The sequence below is a fragment of the Egretta garzetta genome, unplaced genomic scaffold, assembly GCF_000687185.1.
Source record: "Egretta garzetta isolate BGI_Z169 unplaced genomic scaffold, ASM68718v1 scaffold123, whole genome shotgun sequence".
Lineage (NCBI taxonomy): Eukaryota > Metazoa > Chordata > Aves > Pelecaniformes > Ardeidae > Egretta > Egretta garzetta.
The window spans coordinates 1118308-1137439 of record NW_009259182.1 but is presented as its reverse complement, the minus strand read 5'-3'; the positions used below and the strand labels follow the sequence as shown (position 1 = coordinate 1137439).

Genomic DNA, 19132 nt, shown 5'->3' with positions numbered 1-19132 from the left:
GTCATTTGGGATCCACACTAAACACACCCACCAGGGAAAGCATTCTCCTGGTAGGTTTTGAAGAGGGCTTGCTCTGAGCAGGTTTCAGGACAGCTCTTTTGAGCCTGCTCATCACGGCAGTCTGCCGTTCACCTCTTGGTTCTTGAACACTGGGCATCAGCACTTTTCACCCCGTTTATTATTTTCAGCACAGGTTTCTGGAATGAACACACTGAACAGGACAGAAAAAATCCTGGATAAACAAAATCCTATTTAGCTAAGTGTGTGTGTGTTTCTAACACAAAACCTCAGTGCAAACAAACCCTGCCCCACAGGGACTGTGCTGCAGAAAGAGGAATGAGAGCACTGTTGACTTGAACGTTCCCTGTCTTTCAAATGAACTTAAATGAGTTCCAGATATTTAATTGGTTCCTGGTTCCTCTGCTGTTAGCCAGACCGGTATTTTATTTTTTAGACTTTCCTTTTTTCTAAAGATGCTTTCTTCTTGGTTTTGTAAGGAGGGAGGTTGGAGAAGTCACTCTGAAAATTAAAGCACAAGTTAAAGTGTTCATTCGGTATATTAAGGTACAATTCATGGTTGCAAAAGCCAGGTTTTTGCCCACTTTTCAGAGCGCTTGGATGGCTTTGCACACACTTTGCTTGCTGTGGATCCGGAGAAGGCAGAAAGGGGTGCTAGCTAAGAGCAAAACCAGTATGTGGTTGTTCAAGGTGTTGCCTATCATTAAACAGAATCTCTTCAGCAGAAGAGCAGTTTTGAGAGAGGAGAGGGAGGGTGACCAAAAATTAAAGTGTTTAGTGTTGGTGTCTCCTTTATCTTTGAGTTTTCTGTAGTGATCAGGCTGGCCCTAAAAGAGACGATCCTATGCACTCCAAAATCTGACTAAAGTTTAAACAAATTGAAGTAGTGAACTGCAAGCTGTGTTAAAAGGTGTAAATGCGCTAAGAAGTACAAGCATTTCTGTAACTGTGCAAGGCACAGGAAAGCTTGTCTTGAGGTTTGCAGCTGAAGTTAAAATAATGGAGAGCAACCTGTTTTCCCAGGAAACTTCCATTGGCTTGCTTTCTGTTAACGCTGGTGTCTTTTGGGGGTTACTGTTAAGGACAGCACTATCTGTGTTAGCAGTAAGGTGATGGACACAATCAGTATTGCCTGCTCGTCCAGGAAAAAAGCCAATAGATGTCATGCAACATATCTAAAAATGGATGGTGACAACATCCATGCTATGCTTCGTTTCGTCCAGTGTAATACTGTTGTGGTGCTGTGGTGTGGAGGAGGAGCTGAATTAAAATTGTATATACTTGTATTGATCATACGGCTCATCATATGATGCAACTTTTGTGGTTTGCCACTTAGAAGTTCATGTGACTTCTGGTACAAAATAACGCCAGGGAGCTGTGGGGTTTAGTCTGGGGTTTTGGCAATTGTCAAGAAGAGAGTAAGACTTTCAAGCTGCTGTTTTTTCACTAGAGAATCTAAAATAAAATTCAGTTGCATAAACCTTTGTAACTGGGGAAAATGCGTCCCTGTCGATGTCTTTAGAAAGAGCTTGATTCTGGAAAACTCTGCTGAGGTGGCGTGGTGATCACTTTACTGTCACTCTCTCCAGCGGACATATGAGTGGGTTTTAGTTGGCCTGACATACGAGTGGGGTTTATTTTGCCCGTGGGAGCGTTAACCTTTGATTTTCCTGACTTAGGGGTTATAACTGGACAGAGAGATCCCCGTGGATCACTCTGCTCCAGGGCACCCCAGAGTTCTCCAACTTTGGAATGGCCAGACTCTGGAGTGAGTGCATAAGGATTGCCCAGGGCTGAAAATGCCAGGGGATACATCCAGACTCGGAAATCACACCCTAAGCAAGCCTGTTGGTGTCTGTCAAGCACATAGCAGCGTCTGGAAGTGCTCTGACAAGTGTATGTGTCTCTCTCAGGCTTAATTTTTGTTCTGAACACAAAATTATCTGTATGGGGGGAAGGTTTGGAGAACCACAAAGATGGATTCTCTTCCCACTGGTGTTAGCTCTATGGTGCTGGTAGGACTAAAAGAGCAAAACTGTATTGCTCCTCTCATGGCTGGGAAATTGTTCTGGCTTTACAGACGGAGTTCAGCCATCCTGGGGAAATTGCTCAACTCTGCTCTCATTTCCAAAACTGTGGGAGAAACTACAGGTGCGTCTGAAATTTCTTAGGATTTTGCTCGAAGCACAGTGTCAAGGTGATGATGGAAGAGCTACTGTCTGTGAGCCAGCAGAACCTTTTTCCTCTGTGCCCCACCATTGCTTGCCTGAGCAGCACATGACAGCGGCCACCTAATAGCTGAGGAGAGCGTTTGAAATGAATGGGGGGCAGTGCGGCGGCTCCTGGGGCAATGCGCTGGTCTCCTGTGACTTGGGGCGTTAAATCTGCTTTCACGTCAGGGCAAGGATTGCGGTCTGTCATGCCCAGGAGCTACAGTGGAAATGGGGTTTGGGCATTTTTTTCAGGTTTATCAATAATCATCATTATATACGTATTTATTTACATATATATATATATACCCTACCAGGATGTTGAGAATTTCTTGTAGTATTTTGTTGTAGCCATCTGGTCAGTAAACAGCGTGAATCTTACCTGCATGAAATGTATGGTCTAGGAAGAACGTTGGCTTGATCATTTTTAAAAAGGTGATAGACTTGAAAATCAGTGGGAGACCAAGACCAGACCCAGTCACGTGCATTTGGCAAAACTGCCCCATTTCTCAGGAGAACGCAGTGTTGAACAACCTCGGTGTGATCAGTTCTGTCTGTGCTGTTGGAGATGCAAGAGCTCATGCCACGAAATGGTGCTTTTGGGCTGTGAAAGATGACGTGCTCTTAATTTTAAGCACTTCTGCTGGCCTACAGGGGCAGGGAAGGCGGGGAACAGGACACTGCAACATATTTAAAAAGCTGTAATAAACTGCTGTTCAACTATTGTGCAATGTAGGTATTATGTTTCTGGCTAGGATTTGGTTCTTTATGTTTCTGGCTAGGATTTGGTTCTTTTGGGTACATAAATTGCAATGTCAGAGCTTAGCTATCCAGGACATTCATGTGAGTAACGGGGGGAAGGAAAAAAAAAAAACCCATCAAAACCAACATCCCAACAGTAGAACTCACTCACATGAGAAGGGTCTAGCTGGGGCGGGAAGAAGCTGAAGGCACTGTGCTAGTATGTTCCTTAAGCTTAAGAAGAGTGGGATACCCCTCCAAAAAATAGTGTCTGGCAGCACTAATTTACAGTAGCAGTGATTACAACCTTTGAAAGACAGAAAATGTTCTGAACAGGTTAATCTCTACTTAAGAGTGTGGCTTTTTTTTTTTTTTTTTTTTTAACCCCTCAGTTGGGTAAGGAATAAGGAGCTGGCATGCTGCGTTAGTCTTTGTCCAAGCACCCTGAGGATCAATGGGATGCTTTAAAAGGGCAGGTAAGGGGCACACCACCCTTCCCTCCTTACTGCTGGGTGCTGTGTGAGTCTTGGTAACAACAACAGATTGCGAAGCAAGGAGTTACTGAGCATCCCGTCTAGAAAAGGTGGCGAGGGCAGCCCACCGAGGCAGGTTATTGGGAAGATTCGCTGATGTTTGAGCAGCTCAGCGGTGGCCGCGTGGGCACTGCGGGTCTCGGAGGTGGCTAGCGGAAGTGCCAAGCACCAACAGCTTCCACACCATCCTGGCTGAAATTAAGTGCGTGTTGGAAACAAATTGCTTCATGTGTCTGTCCTCCTACAGCGTCATCGGTGTCTGGTACTACACAGGCAAAACTGGCAATTTCTATAGGGGAAAGGGTTGGCATCTTTCTTTACCAGCAGCATTGGGATCAAGGACTGGGTGGGTGAGGCAGGGGCTTGGATGGGGGAGAGCCCCATTATTCGTGGGCCTGTCAGGACTGCCAGAACATGATGGCTTTGTTAGTGCCACAGAAGTGGGGAGCTGTGGCAATTTGGCCTCTAAAGTGTCATTTTGTCAATTTAATTTAATTTTTTTTTTTTTTTATTGAAGGGTAGCATTACAAGAGGCACCCCCAGCTCCTCAGACAGAAACACACTTTGAAATGGAAGCAGCAGCCTGAACCACAGGACACGTCTTGGAAGGGCGGGCTCCGCCAGAGGAAAGCTGGGCAAAGGCTACAAAAAGGTTGGTGGTGCGGGCCCTTGGCAGGCTACTTCCCAGCTCGTAAATACGGGTCACTTCCCTTTGTTCTGTCGTTCTTCAAAGATCAATGCAAACCTTTATTTTCTATAAATAATTTAATAAATACTTTTGTTTTACAATGATACAACAAATAACAAATTCATAGCAAACGAGTCACAAAGAATTTAGGATCAGTATACTTTAATAAGGTATCAGTGTCAAAATACATTTCCTTACCAAGTTAAAGTTCCCATACAGTTATAATATTGTCAATAAGAATTCAGCAATATAGATTATGAAATAATTACGATAAAAAGTATGATTAATATTAAGACATGGAATATTTTTTTCAGAGTGTTTTAGTAAACTGTTAGGGTATAACATTTTTAATGCTGAAACTAGACAAATAAGAAACAGAAGAGCAGTATTCAAGTGTCTTTAATCCTTGAAGCCTTTAAGTCCTTGCCACTGCAAATTTATCAGCTCTGTCTTGCCAATGTTCATCAGATTTTTGATGCTTACAATATATTTTTTCCATGTGGTAATCACTTCACTTTAGGAGTAGATTACTTTTGGTCATAAACTCTTGACAGATTGCCTACAATAGGGACGAGCATATTTTTATATTATGTACTAATAACAAAAGAGCTTCAGCTTTTCCAAGTGTGTGTGGTTAAGACTTACTTAACACAGCGAACCCTGAAGTGCTGTTGAATGAACCCAAGGCCCCCTCTCTGCAAGTGTCACTGCATGATACAAAGCAATTTCATAAACCAGGCTTCAGCGGAATCAGAAGTCGCAGAAGACCGCATCTTTGTTCTAAGTTTCTGGGCCAGATTTTTACCTTTTGTACATTGCCACTCTTCCATTTTCTTTAGTGAAGCTATGATGATATGGAAGCGAGTTGATATGTCCCAACACATATCTAGGTCTGCATGTATAATTTTAAAGTCAGTCAGAAGTGCTCATCTGCCTTTTATTACTTCACTATTTTTGCTGTTTAAATATGGTGTAATTTAAACTTTCAAATCCCTTTGCCTTTTAAAGCATTCAAAGCCTTATTTTTTAAAATACGCACATGAGCAGGAGCTCTGAAAATGTCTGGCTGCCTTTTAATGACATTTCAGCTACTGATTGATGTAAGGCAACTAAAAATGAGAGAGACCTGCCTGCCAGCTTTTCACCCTTAATTCTTTTGTCTACTTATAACTAATATGCTGGGAAATACTCCTTTAACTTTTAATGATTCAACATTGCAATTATATTGCTAGCTAGCATGTAAAATGAAGAAAGGGTAACATTAATCAGAGGTGTTAGTACTGGCCGCTGGTCAGATGCCTGAAATATCAGCAACACCATAGCCAATGCTAGTTCTAGCAGGAACAGCTCTTAAAGTTGTTGTGTCCTAGATTTAGCAAAAGTACCAAGAGATGATTAACAACTGACCCAGAGAGAAATTAAAAAAAAAAGAAAAACAACAAAACTGTTTTGTGTAACAAAGAGCAAACAAACAAACTCCAACACAAACGAAAACACGGGTCTAAAGCCTCCACTGGGGTAAATCTGTAGGACTCCCTTGGCTGTAGAGCTCAGCCAGGTTAAGGCAGCTGAGAACGGGGCTTGCTTCTGAGGAAAAAAAAAGCTTACAACGTGCAACTTTCACAGATACCCACAAACATTACAGTTCACCATTCACATTTCTTTCAACAAAGTGTATAAAAAATGATGGGGAAGGGGGAGGCGGAAGGCTGGGATTTTTCCTTAGTATGCTTTTCCAAAAGTTATGAAAGTTACAATACGATAAATGCTGGAAAACAGAAAGACTCAAAGGATTTCAATTTGGCAGATCAACAAAAAACTGTGGTTGGAGATCAAATTTGTTTCATTCATCTTTGGCAATAAAAATAAATCTTTGCAGTACTGCAGCCAAAGTATCACATGATGAGGCATTTATACCACAGCTTTTTATTAGCATGGAATTTGAAGAAATTTTCAGAGTATAAATTACAAGTAATGAGACAAGGGGAGGGTAATCAAACTCTCTAAACAACACTTTAATTGCAATAGAGAAAATACAGTAGATGTATTTCTTTAATATGAATAATAAAGTGAGTAACTTCAAAAGGCCACTATTTGGTAACGTGGACAGGTTCGATATCTAAGTAAAATCCTGTAAAAGTGTATTGGTATTAGAAATTGTCTACTTGCAAAAATATATTTAAAAACTGAAGCTGTTTTGAACAGTATAGGCCACGGAATATTGCCGGATCGCTCCAGTATAGGCCACGGAATATTGCTGGATCGCTCAGGTTGCCTGGTCCAGTGCTCTGAGCAGTTCGCTGCCCTGCAGAAGCGTAGAGCTGCCCACAACAGGGACGTTTACCTCACAGTCATATCTCGTCAACTCGGGCAACAAGTAGGGTTCAAAGGAGGGCCCCAGCAGACGACTGGTCATACCTGGAAGAGATTATTAGCAAAGTCAGTCATGGTGCTGAGACCAGAGAGAGGACTTTGTTCCTCTCCTCCCTCTTCTGCTTAGAGCAGTCATAATATCATTTTGTGTTTATGTCAATATGCCTCAAACCACCAGCAGTTACAGGTTTCAGAGCAAACCTATGCATCGCTCTGTCTTGAACTGTTGCAAGCACGTCACGCGGGCAGGTGCAGTTTTTCACCTCCACCCCCAGTTTAGAATGTTCTGAGAAAAATGGTACTGGTGCAGATGGGGAAAGCTGTAGTAAACAACACAGTTTCTAAATTAACACCCACTCCCCTTATATATAAAAGGGACATGTATATGTCCCCTTGAATTACTTATTTTTACTTTTAGAAGGCACATGTTAAGACTCTAACCTACAAACCTCCCATATCAACGCTGCAGGGAAGTTGTTTAGTACAATTTAATCAATTCCATCACAAGACAAGAGTATGGCTGGAAGATTACTGAACCTCCAAGGTAAAAATATATTAAGTCTAATTGAAATGAAGGGCAAAAATAATTTTACCAATATATCACAAATGCAAACATTAAAGTTTCACACTAAACTACACAACTATTCTTTCATTCTGTGAAGCAATACACCTTTGGTTCTCGGTTTATCATCCTCCTCCATATTTTTTAAAGTGTTTTCTTTCATGGCATCAGTACTGGAACTAAATACCGACACTTTCAAATTTCTGTATTTGACAGCTCTTACCTGATGCTTTATGAGCTGGCTGGACAGTATAGTCCTGATAATGGGAACTGTAAAACGGAGGGGGAAACGCTCCTGCTTTCAAATTCTCACCAGGACCGCCACAGGTGGGTTGCTGCTGCTGCTGCAGTTGGTTCATTGGTTGGCTCAGACCTCTTGAGTTACAGACAAATTCATCTGGTTTACACAGTGGGGAGGGGCAAAGATAGATTAAGCCAGTGTAGTAATTATAGTAGATAATACCAATTCAAAGCAAAGAGCTACTCAGTGTGACAGTCACACGGTGTAGGCATACCTACATCTTGTGACAAAGGAAATCAGAAACAGCACTAGCTCTAGAAGTGGTATTGCACCCGCGATAGGCTTGTGTAAGGAAACACAATGTTGTAAAGTATCGGCTCTAGCTCGGAGATAGCCGCACCTTGGATCAGCAGGAGGTAAACTCACCTCCATTAAGCTGATCTCTGTTACCTCCAAAGCAAGGGTGTGAACATACGTGACAGCATCTCCCTGGTAGTTATCAGATGTACCTTAAATTGTTCAGCTCTTAGTGATACAATCTGATCTTTAGTTTTAGCTTAAGGTAATAATATTTACAGAGCTTATTCACGTTTCCTTTTGAAAGAGTTTTTGTTTCTATTAACCTGCCTAAAACCGCTGTTTCGATACTTAACATTGCAAACCCACTTTCTTTCTCTTACCAGTAAGAACACTTGTGCTGAGAGACTTCTTTTCTGTAACCAAGGAACAGTTCTCCCCTTTGAGAAATTTCATTCTCTTCCACATTAGGTGAGACGGGTTAATGACAGACGGATCTCCCTAGAATGTGAAGAAAAGCAAAACAAATGATGACACTGATGTCTGTGGTGAGTCCAAAGTTGTGAAGGGGATGCATTTCTTATTCTTACCCCACTCAGCTGTTGCAATGCTTGTTCTTCATAATCCAGTTGTCGCTTCAGTTTCAAACTGTTAGACAGAGCAATTCTTGCTGGGTTTATATCTATGCCTCGTTGCACAAAAGCATCCAGGGGCCTGTTGAGTAAAGATCTCTGGGTGAGTGAACAGGGAGGCAAATCTAAACCATCTCGTTCATTTATACAGATTCTTCTTTCATTTAAAGACATTTAAGGTGTCTTTGACACATGACAGTGGGGACAGACCTCAAACATGAAATGTTTTTATTTCCTTTTGTTAGTCATCCCACAAGCTTTGGAAACTTTTGACTTTTGCGATCAAAGGCTAATGAAAGTCTAGCATAAACAGCCTCTAGGAATCTCCAGGCAGCCATAAAGCTGCTGTGGAAAAGAAAGTCATGCGATTTTTAAGGATAGAATTTTGGGAGCCACACCTGTTCCCCTGCTTTCCATACTAAATATGAACACAGCGGTTGCTGTTTGGGGACAAACCCTCTCTTTCCAGATGCACATCCAGACACTGGTATTTCTGCCAACAACAAGAAATCCCAGAACGCAAATTGCAGGTAAACTGCACAGGTTCATGTTTTAAAATGAACACTGCTATTTTACGTACTTCCTGGACCTTTTAGCATGACCGGCACTGAAGACCCACACTCTGCATGCTACCCAAGGGCTACAGAGAAACTTCTAGCTGTCATAGGAAACTTGTAGGACTACAGCCTCAGATCTACATCTCATCTCATACTGGTCACATGTGTAAGAAAGTGATCAAGGCAAAGAAGGGCTGTAGAAAAAAACCCTGTAATTTTAAATGTTAGTTGTAGTATTTGTGTGTGCCAACAATAAATGTACTGTCATCCCTCCTTCTCCCCTATTTTCTGTTGTGCAAAAAAAAATATGTGCAGAATACAAAAGTATGCTTGGGTCCCAGCTTACTGGTGGGACCAATAGGCCTTTTCGGCTTTTTTTTAGAACTGCATGCAGGCTTTGCAAAATGACTTGGGTAATCTTTATCCAACCAGCAGGAAATCCATTCATGCATCCTTACAGGCAGCAAAAAATTAGCCCACTTCTGATTCCCCTAGACTGACTGCTGCTGGGAGAGCACCATACTAATTTCCCCAAAAGTGCAGTTTGATGCCTGTCAAAACAACTATTCCAGCTGTATTGAGAAACAAGAATTTTTCAATATTATGACACCCCCCCCATCCCCTAAAGTATTTTCTGAGTAAAATACATAGTTATACCCCAAAACCTCTTACCTTTTTTTATATATGGACATGCTGGGAGAGTGTACTGGTGGCCCTGAAGGGGAACTTGATAGGGATCCTGAGTATTTATCCATGCATCTCCATTTAGCAGGAACGTATTCTAATGGAGGATCAGGTGGCCACTGGGTGTTTGGTCTTCCTCCCATCGAAGACAGGGGAGTGCTGGCTTGGTCATGGTATGGTGGCAGTGATGACCTGCTCACATTGTTGAAGAACACCGATGACAGGGACCCATGACCGGGGTTAATGTTTTTATTTGATAGCTGTGGGCAATATTTCTCTGGGAGGAACTGATTCTGTGAAGCAGAAGCAAGGGGTTGGAAGATGGTACTCATGCTACTTAGACTCTGCTGGGTATTTTGTGCACTTTCCGAGAGAGGACGTTCTTCTTGGCAGATTGGGCTGAGCTGGAAATCTTCTCCATCCATAGGAATGTAAGGAGCCAAGGTTTCAAGGTCCAGTTCGTTGAAGTCAGTCTGCACAAAAATAAATGAAGTTGATAAAGAAACTAAGAGTTAATAATAGTCGTGGCAGTTAGTGTGATATGAAATATTAGTAGACATGAAGCTGAAAAATCACTGTATGCCAAATTTACCTACATGAAACTGCCCAGCTCCTATTTAAAGATGTCTTATTTCAATAACTAGCATACATGTTCATCATAGCAGCAGCAGCAGCAGAGTAAGATGACAAACTGAAGAAAAAAGTTTCCAGATAAGCCTGCAACATCACTGTGATCTGAACTAGATCTTGTGTTTCATTAAGCTTTGAATAGCTTGTCTGCCAAGACTCTACAACATGTGGCATGTAGTTCAACCTTGGGCTTTTTTATGCTAAAACAGAAAACACAGCTTTCTCATAATCCAGCTAAACGAAAAAAAAAAAATGCACAGGTTTTAAAAAAATGTAGTTGGAAGGACACTATTGCACTTAAATCTGTATTTTTTTTTCCTTGGAGAACTAGTCATATTTAAATTAATGTCTCTTGCCATTTGACCAGAGCTGAAGAGAGAGGGAAATGAATGTTGGCCCACCAGTCAGCTCATGACAGGGGCACTTTTCTAACACCCATTTTTCCCACCAGACAAACCTGATGATGTGGTGGGACACACTTGCGAAAGCAGATGCTGAGTCTGACAAAAATGAAGTTTGCACATGTCAAGTCTTGCACTGAGTTTGATCCTGATCCATGTTTTCCTCCTGTCTGTCCACTCTTTCTATTGCTGTCAGGGCTATTTCTATGTCCAAACTTAGATGAAATTTCTTCAGGGTATGGACTACAGCCTACCTGTATCTTACTAGGTCTGCAAATTGCACTGGCAAATTGAGGCACCTCATTTGGGCCCAAATCACCCCAAACTTTCCATAGGATTAACAGAAGTGTGTAAGGTCAGAGATGCCACCCAGAAATGCCTGTTTCTTTCTCTTAAAATCACCCCAAACTTTCCATAGGATTAACAGAAGAAGTGTGTAAGGTCAGAGATGCCACCCAGCAATGCCTGTTTCTTTCTCTTAGCTATCAAGAAATATAAGCTCTTAACAAAGGCATTTCATTAAGTACCTTATGTTAGGTGGGCTGAATCAGGCCTACACCTTTTATTTACTTGATGTAATGTTTTAATAGTGGAGCATCAAGAGAGTTATTTAAGAGGGAATTTCTACACTTACACCCTGATTAGAATGCAGGAGACTGACACTTTATGTTACTTTATGTGCAACTGTCACGTCTCCCTGAAATGCTCCCAAGAGGTAAGAGGAATATCTCCAAAATGACAGTTTTCATTTTGTAGTTAAAGGAGGCGTGTGCTGTGAGGGGCATTTCTTCCTCACTTCGAGGTTTTGCAAAAATTAGTTTATTATAATTTGTTCTAGAAAGGATGTTTACATGACAGTCATTAGGCCAGATTAAAAAAAAAAAAAAAAAAAGGCGGCTGCTTATATTCCTTATCCAGTCTACAGAAGCTTCCAAATTCTTAAAGCTCTCTGCTGCTTCTTAGCAGTGCCACCACAGTGACACCCTAAGGGACTTGCCTCAGAGAGTTAGGGATAGAAAATTACACCCCAGCTTTTGCAAGCGTATATTTTTGTTAGTTTTGTGCATCAAAGTCTTGGTGTACGCGTGCAAATGCTGTTGGCATGTATGTTACTGTATCTGCACATACAGCACGCATCTGTACCACCTGCTAGCAGGGGACTGATCCTTATGGCTTTGGAAGCGATGCTACTTCCTTACCTGGGAGTTGCACTGATTTTTTGATTCCGTGTCCATGGCAAAGAGTTTTTCAATCACCTCAATCTTAAGATCTTCATCCACAGAACTGTAATAATCTCCTGGGCTGCTTGGCTGCACAGAAATAAGAATATGCTATAAGCAGCAAGACAACCACAGTATTGGCTTAGCATCATGAAGTTTATACTATTCAGTAACAGGTCTTTCCTACGATACCAGGCTGTATATTTAGTGTCCTCAGAACCCAAACCTGTCCACTTCTATCATAGGCTTTTCTCCAACACAAGATTACATGTCACTACAAAATTGGAGAGCTATACCGATTAACAAAGGCACCCAATACAGGAACCTAGTTGTTGTCTTAGTTTAAATGGTTTTTTTGCAACTCAGACCAGCAACATGAGATGTATGCTACTAAACACTTGTGTCAAGAAGGGAGATGCTTAGCACTACAGCTAAATGTCTTCATTAAAATTGGACATTGTCTAGTAAAGGCTGGCTAAGGGTGGCTCCAGGTCTTGGGGGCAATGCCCTGAAAGCACATTCGTTCTTTCAAGCGAGGAGCTCCATGGAGCTGCTCTCAAAAGCCTGAGCTCGGTAAAGTTTCTTGACTAGAGACTATATGTTCTAGTTAACAAATAGAAAGAGGCCATAGGGGTCTGGGGCAATGTTGCTAGTGACCATACCGTTTTACATTGGCTTTTTATTTAAGGCTAACTCCATGAAAGGTGGTAGCATTTCTTCTACTAGTTGGTTTATAGGTTATAGTAATTACTGAGGGACAGCTGGCAGAAAAAAAGGGTTGCAATGTCAAGGCAGGATATAGTTCCCATTTGACATTTTTGCTATTGATGCTTAAGATATATGCAGTACCGGGGAGATACAGATACACTGGGCTTTGTTCATAAGCAATGAGATAGGACTGCTAACATGAAAACGTCATCTACATATATCGATAGGACTTACATGCAAAACGTAACGTGCAATTTTTTTAAAGCTCTTCTTACCGTGGAACAGCTACTGTTGCTGCTTGCGCTTGGAGTACTGCTGCCAGGAGCAATCTGAGGCATTGTAAAGGACGGTATCGTCAGTGTTTCACCTTGAGCAGTGTGGCTTTTCACTTCCACTGGCCATGCTTTGTTTGGTGTCAAAACAGCACTGGTGAAGGCAGGGGCCTCCTCAAACTTCTGTGTCCCTGCATAGAGTTTTAGCAATATTAATGGATGCTTTTAGGTTGTGCTGTGTTATGATATAATTGCAGCTATTCACTGAAAGTAAACACTGCTCCTAGTTGCCATGACAATAAGCTGGCATAGACTTAATGCGCGTTGTTTAGTCAGCAAGAAAGCCTGATTCTGCTCTCATTCACAGAAATTTTCCACTGGTGTGAGCACGTGGGCTCTTATAGCCATTACTCCCGATTTGTACACACAGCAAACAGACCTCGTCTGTTAAGTTTCTAAATGTAGGCTCATATGTGGTTCTTTGTTGCACCAAAATTATTTATACAAATACTAACCAAAATCCAGGGAAATAATGGCATCGCCAGGTGTTGGTGCCAGCTGAGCAAGTTCCTCTGGTTCCTCCTTTAACTTAGTAAACAAGAAGTCGCTCTTCTCCGTGCCAGGGATGCCGCTCTCATAGGCGGTGCTCATTGTCAGCAGGTGAGGCTTGAAGAGCGATTCCGTTTGGTCCATGGAGAACACAACATCATTCTTCTCAATTTCACTAACAAGAAAATAGGTTTTAGGTATTTTGCACTCTAAAAAAAAAAAAGATGTGGGTAATGTAGGCAGTAAAAGCTCTCTAAAGCTGGGGCCCATACAAGCATTTTGGCCTCTCTCGGTTGCACGCCAGGCTCTCGACAGGCGAGGCACGGTTCCAGGGTTGCTGAGCACCACCAGCTCAGATGACGCAGAGAGTGTGGTAAGGACTTCTGTGGGAATACTCAGGGCTTTGTTGCTCTGCTTTTTAAAGGGATGTAGTCGAAGCTATAATGACCCAGACTATCACTCAAATAAGTATTTCCTATTTTGGCCCCATCTAGGACCAAAAATACTTGAGTTTTGCCAGACAGAGGCAGAACTCCTGATTGGTCCTGATCTTTGAGGCGGAAGACTGCTTCTCCTAGCAACATAAGATACAACTACTACTTAATTTTATCTCTCTGTCACAGCATCAGAAAAACAAAACATATTAGCAGTTGTGTTACACAGTAAAATCTTCAGTGCGGGCTTTATACTCTGTTGTAGCAGCAGAGCAGCCGCTCTGCAGAAGAGCAAGGCTGTGGTGTATTTCAACAGCGTGTATGGGAACAGGCATGCCACATTTTTCATCGATGTCTAACATCAGTAAACAAGACTGAATAAACATGACTAAGCCGATTTCGGAATAAGAACACTGAATAAATAGACCCTTCAAAAGTTCCTCTGATTACTGCATTTCTTCCAGCACATGAATCCATACATGGTTTTTCGGTCCCGTACAACTTACCTCAGCACATAGTTGACACAGACAATACACTGAGGCTGTAGGTTGCGCGTATTGTAAATCACCGTTCCTTGAGTCTCCAGCCATACGTATCCACCATGCTTGGCAAGCATACGGTACTGGCCCGTCACTACTTGACCTTTTGTACACACTGGGAAAAGGGGGCAGAAAGATATAAATAATGCAGCAGGACAGGAACGCACAATACGTAACGCTGGTTCTAAAGAAACCCACTTCTGAGTTTTCATTTTGCAAAACTACACTGAGACGTTTGTTAGCAAGGATTCCTAACTTTGGGAAAGTTTGGCCATTTTAAACATAAAAAAGAGCCGTTAACTTGAGGTCTCAAGATGCCTAGCATTTGAGTTCTTTAGGTGGTCTCAGTATTCAAATCAGAGGATGGGATTTTTTTTTTCTGCTTTTAATATAATATCTTAATTGCCCCCCAAAATAATGCCTGCTGACTGCATGTTTCTTGAAAGGCCCTGTTCTAGAAGTGCTTCAGTTTAGGATCCCAAGCTGATCTGTAGAAAGTGAAGCTGTTTAGGCAATGGATAAGCCCAAGAGTCAGATGGTTTAAAAGCTATACTCACACACACACAAAAGATAAATCTCATAGTTTAAATCTATACCTATCTATCTCTTTTTATACCTTAGCATTAGGAGCTGGAGATAGCAACACCACAAATAAAGTGAAGGTGTCACTAGCACAGCATTGGTCTTAAGAGGCTGAAGAAGTAATATCACTCTTAAAAAAGCATCATTAAGTATGGTAAATGGGGCTGGTTTGCCTAGGAGAAAAAAGAAAGCTGAACTACTGTATTTTTCTCTCTGTTTGAACCATGTTGTTCATCTGCAATAGCTTGAAATTAGCAGCCTAGAAGGAACCAAGACCCATGTGACAAATCAGTGTTTGTTTAACTCAAAATGGTTTGGTGGCTTTTTTTTTTTTTTTTTTAATTGTTTCATGTTTCTCAAGCAATAAACTGATAATAGTACAACTCTGTTTTAAAGCTTCATCTAGATGTTTGAAAGGTGAAATCCCACCCCCTTCACCTTCCCCAAGTATCCTGTAATATTTGAAGAGAATGAGTTTTCAATATGGAGCTTTGGACTTCTGAGATGTAAAGTTTTATGATGTCCCGTGTGTTGTAAATCCTTTTGTAAAAGCAATGAACATCATCATGCAATTCACAGTTGTCAGTTGAGCAAAAATATTGTCCATCAATGGCAATAAAATTAGGGCTGGTGTGTGCAAGCAGCGCTTTTACTAAGACGAGTTTGTATTTGTAAGCAGGCACAGTCACACTGAGTCGCAGAAGTGGGAACTGGCTCAACTAAACCTTTGACCACATTGGCAATCTTCCCTTTTAGGCAGCTTTTATGCCTGAAGACAGTATGCTATCAAACTAATGCCCTCAAAATAATGCAGTTTGACTCAGTAAGGCTGGAAACCTGATTCTGCAGTCTTTGTACAGAAAAATTCCTTGTGAATGTGGCCATTAACAGAAGCCATTTACTGTCAGCCTCTCTTCTACATCACCACCATACAAATGTACAAATCCAGGCCTGTGAAATGCAACAACTGTTTTGCAGATAATTGTTGCTGTGTTTATCCTTCTATCTCTGAAGTTTGTTTGTTGTCTTCCTAGGAGTATTTAATCAGCCTTCATTTAATTTATTTAGACAAAGTAGAACATTACTTTTATTGATTAAATACTTCTGGTGGAACAAAATCAAAAGGCTTTCATTTCCAAGTGTTTTAGTGACTGGACTGTTCTGCTCTGCTTGTGAAACATAATTACACTGCTTCCTAATCATCAGCTCATCAATAAGAGTCACAGTGTAGGCGCCTGTTACATTACAAAGAAGCTTTTTACTGCTTTAATCTTTATTATTATTATTATTATTCAAAGCATGTCATGTTCTGATATAATAAAGTACAGCAGAATCCCTCTGCGGGGTAATCTCATAAATTACTAATACACTCTAACTACTGACTTTGTTATCAATGCTGCATTTAAGGTTCTGCCTTCAGAGTGAACTTCTCACTTCTCTTTTTTTTTTTTTTTGAAGCGTACATTATCTGTATCTTTACGGAACTAGCAAGCAACTTTTCAGTGAAATAGGCTCCAATTATATTCCTTATCTTTGGGTGGAGAAAGGGGGAAGGCAGGGATTAATTTAATTGAAGACAGAATTTGGTTTTTAATTGCTGAGAGACACTTGAGAAATACGATTCACTTGGAAGGCTTGTCTAACCTCTGCTACGTTCTACCAAGTGGCAGGTCCCAGATGGTGGCATTCAGCTCCCCACTGAAGTCACTAGCGAAATTCCCATTGGCTTTAATGGCAACAAGACCAGACACTAAATGGAAGTGATGATAGATTATTAATTGCTGAAAATATAGCTCTACCATCAATCTTTTCTGTAGATTTGTGTAACAAGACAGAGATTTTCATCATGTGAAAAACTGGGTATGCTAAATACTGCCAAATGCGCTTTAATCTTCAATTCGATGGTGACTAATTAAGACTCCTGTACTCTATATGCACCATACTTCCAGCCAAGAACACAAACACTATTGTGGTCTGCTTGAATGTGAGGCTGTTATTTCACCTCAAGAAAAAAAAAAACAACCACCCTGCAGTACAGTAAAACTGCAATAAGCATGATTTATCATTAAATTAGTCCTCCCCTTGAAGGACTTCTGCTTTTATGCAAGAGAGTCATTTGAGGTTTTTCTCCCTCTCTCTTCAAACTTCAGTCTCCTTCTCCTATTTCCTATGCATCTTTACAATACTACATGGTTGGCACTGTCAGAATTGATGACTGTATTACTGCATGAATCTATACTCTACACATATCTCTAATAAAAATTATTATTTAATAAAAACAAGTGTGCTAAACATGAATTTCAAGGTGGATATTTTGATATATAAATTACCATAGCCAGGAAGAACTAGTAAGTTATGTATAGCTAAGTGCTAGGAAGAACTAGTAAGTTCTGTATAAGCTATATACCTGCTTGGTTAGACTGTGGATTAGACAACATCTCATGGCACACATTATGAAACTTAGGGATTTCCTATTTGGAGGGCTTTATGTGTGTTTTCTCAAGTCACAGCATGCTGTCACTTTGCCTTTGTGGTCGTTCTGTGTTGGTAAGAAGCCTGACTCTCCCAGAAGACATGGGAAGAATTTATCTTAGAAAAACTAAAAGGGTCAAATTTGCTGGCAATGTAAAATGATGGTTCTGTTGTGGGCAACAGCATTTATCACAGCACAGTTTGGTCCTGTGCTTCCAACAGTAGAGATCATCCATGCTGATGCTGTGCTATCAGAAAGACTACAGAACAGTTTGATCCTAAATGTTTAGTGCAGAGTGCCTTGAGCATTCTTGCTGGTATAACCCACCCCGCTAGACTTCCCCTGGCCTTCATTCTGCTTCTTGATCAGTCCTCATGCTCAACGGCAAAAGTTTGTAGGACATGGCCCTTTTCCGTAGGCACAAATGGCACCTAGACATAAACTGTGCTCTGCATGAGGTGACTCAAATTGCTAGCGTGAGGAGCAATCTCAATCAATGCCTGGTCAAGATGGTTATTAGAGATGGTCCAGAAATCTTTACATGAACAAGTCCCAACTCAATGGTCCCATTTAATTAATTAGATTGGGATAACCAAGAAGGGTGCACCCTCTCCCCTGTTACACCAAAGAGATTGCCATCTCTCATTTAATTCCCTCCCTGGCATTGTCCCATTCTTAGAATTGCAGCCCAGCGATTCAAAGGCAACCAGGCAGCATACCCACTGGCCACCCATCAGGATGGCTCTTGACAGCCCAGCATAGGGTACGTTCATCCTATCTATGAATATCACTAATTCCTTTTTATTGCTAAAAGCAGGAACACGTATTGCCTAAGAAACAACTTTAACAAATACATTCCCAGACAACTCGCTTAGGTATGGTGTGATTTCTTTTTTTTTCTCTCTCTCTTTTTAAAAGCAGCTCTGGAAACAGGATGATTCATACCAACACTGTTTTACAGCACACAGCTTTGATCGCTGCCAAACATTCTTTCAAGTAACATTTAAACTCAAAGCTGTCCTGAATCCTTGCCATTGGAGCTAACGCATATTCCCTTTCCCCCTTAAGGTCAGACAGTTATTCTTTGCTGCTACTTTTCTCTGGGAAGCACAAAAATACTTTTTGTAAGTCTGCTTTGTGGGCAATTCCCTAGAGGCATGACCAAAGTCATGGGCTTTTTTCCTGAGGACAGAGACGTTGATCATAGTAACTAAAAGGTGGGCCTTTTTTTTTTTTTTTTAGCTTGTGGACTCCAGTCTAGCAGCTTTGCTTTGTTTTTAATAAAAAGAGCTGCAGAAGAAGTTTTAGCGGTGGTTCGGTGCTGAGAACTCTCTCATGCACTAGTTCAGTGGTTGTAACAGCCAGAGGTGGGAATTGGCATTTGTGCATTAGTGCACCATGCTGTCTCCAGCCATAGCACCAACTCTAAGGACAAAGACTGAAGATATAAACCCAGTAATGTTAAGACACCTGACGTGAGAGAGAGAGGAAGCATAACTGCAGCTTGCTGAAGAAAGGGAGCACATCTTGGCTCTGATCTCTGCTCCCGGAATGATTTGGCTACTTTATGTTAAAACCAGCTAAAACTGGCAGTTCACATAGGCATAGGAATAACAAGAAGAAGCTGCTCCTGGCAGTATATATTATTTGTATAATGAATACCCCTTTAGAAAGTCTCCTTGCACATCTGTTTTCAGTGGGGAAGATGATTGTTATTTGGTAGCAGAAGACAGACATTAAAAAACACACTGCAGTAAGATCTTCCTATTGCCCTTTACAGCTGCCATT

The 19132-nt window shown here is 41.3% G+C and overlaps 1 protein-coding gene across 2 annotated transcripts in view; it reads right to left on the bottom strand.

Moving 5' to 3' along the window:
* Positions 1 to 6020: 6020 nt before the first annotated feature.
* EPAS1 (endothelial PAS domain protein 1) overlaps positions 6021 to 19132 on the bottom strand; it is a 41174-nt gene continuing 28062 nt past the window's right edge. For both annotated transcript variants that reach the window (XM_035891268.1, XM_035891269.1), the window contains exons 8-16: positions 14257 to 14404; positions 13283 to 13491; positions 12771 to 12958; positions 11767 to 11877; positions 9525 to 10009; positions 8254 to 8377; positions 8047 to 8164; positions 7349 to 7522; positions 6021 to 6608 (exon numbers count right to left, since the gene is read on the bottom strand). In XM_035891268.1, the coding sequence (XP_035747161.1) occupies positions 6457 to 6608; positions 7349 to 7522; positions 8047 to 8164; positions 8254 to 8377; positions 9525 to 10009; positions 11767 to 11877; positions 12771 to 12958; positions 13283 to 13491; positions 14257 to 14404 (1709 nt within the window). In that variant the 3' untranslated portion in view covers positions 6021 to 6456. The remainder of the gene's footprint in view (positions 6609 to 7348; positions 7523 to 8046; positions 8165 to 8253; positions 8378 to 9524; positions 10010 to 11766; positions 11878 to 12770; positions 12959 to 13282; positions 13492 to 14256; positions 14405 to 19132) is intronic.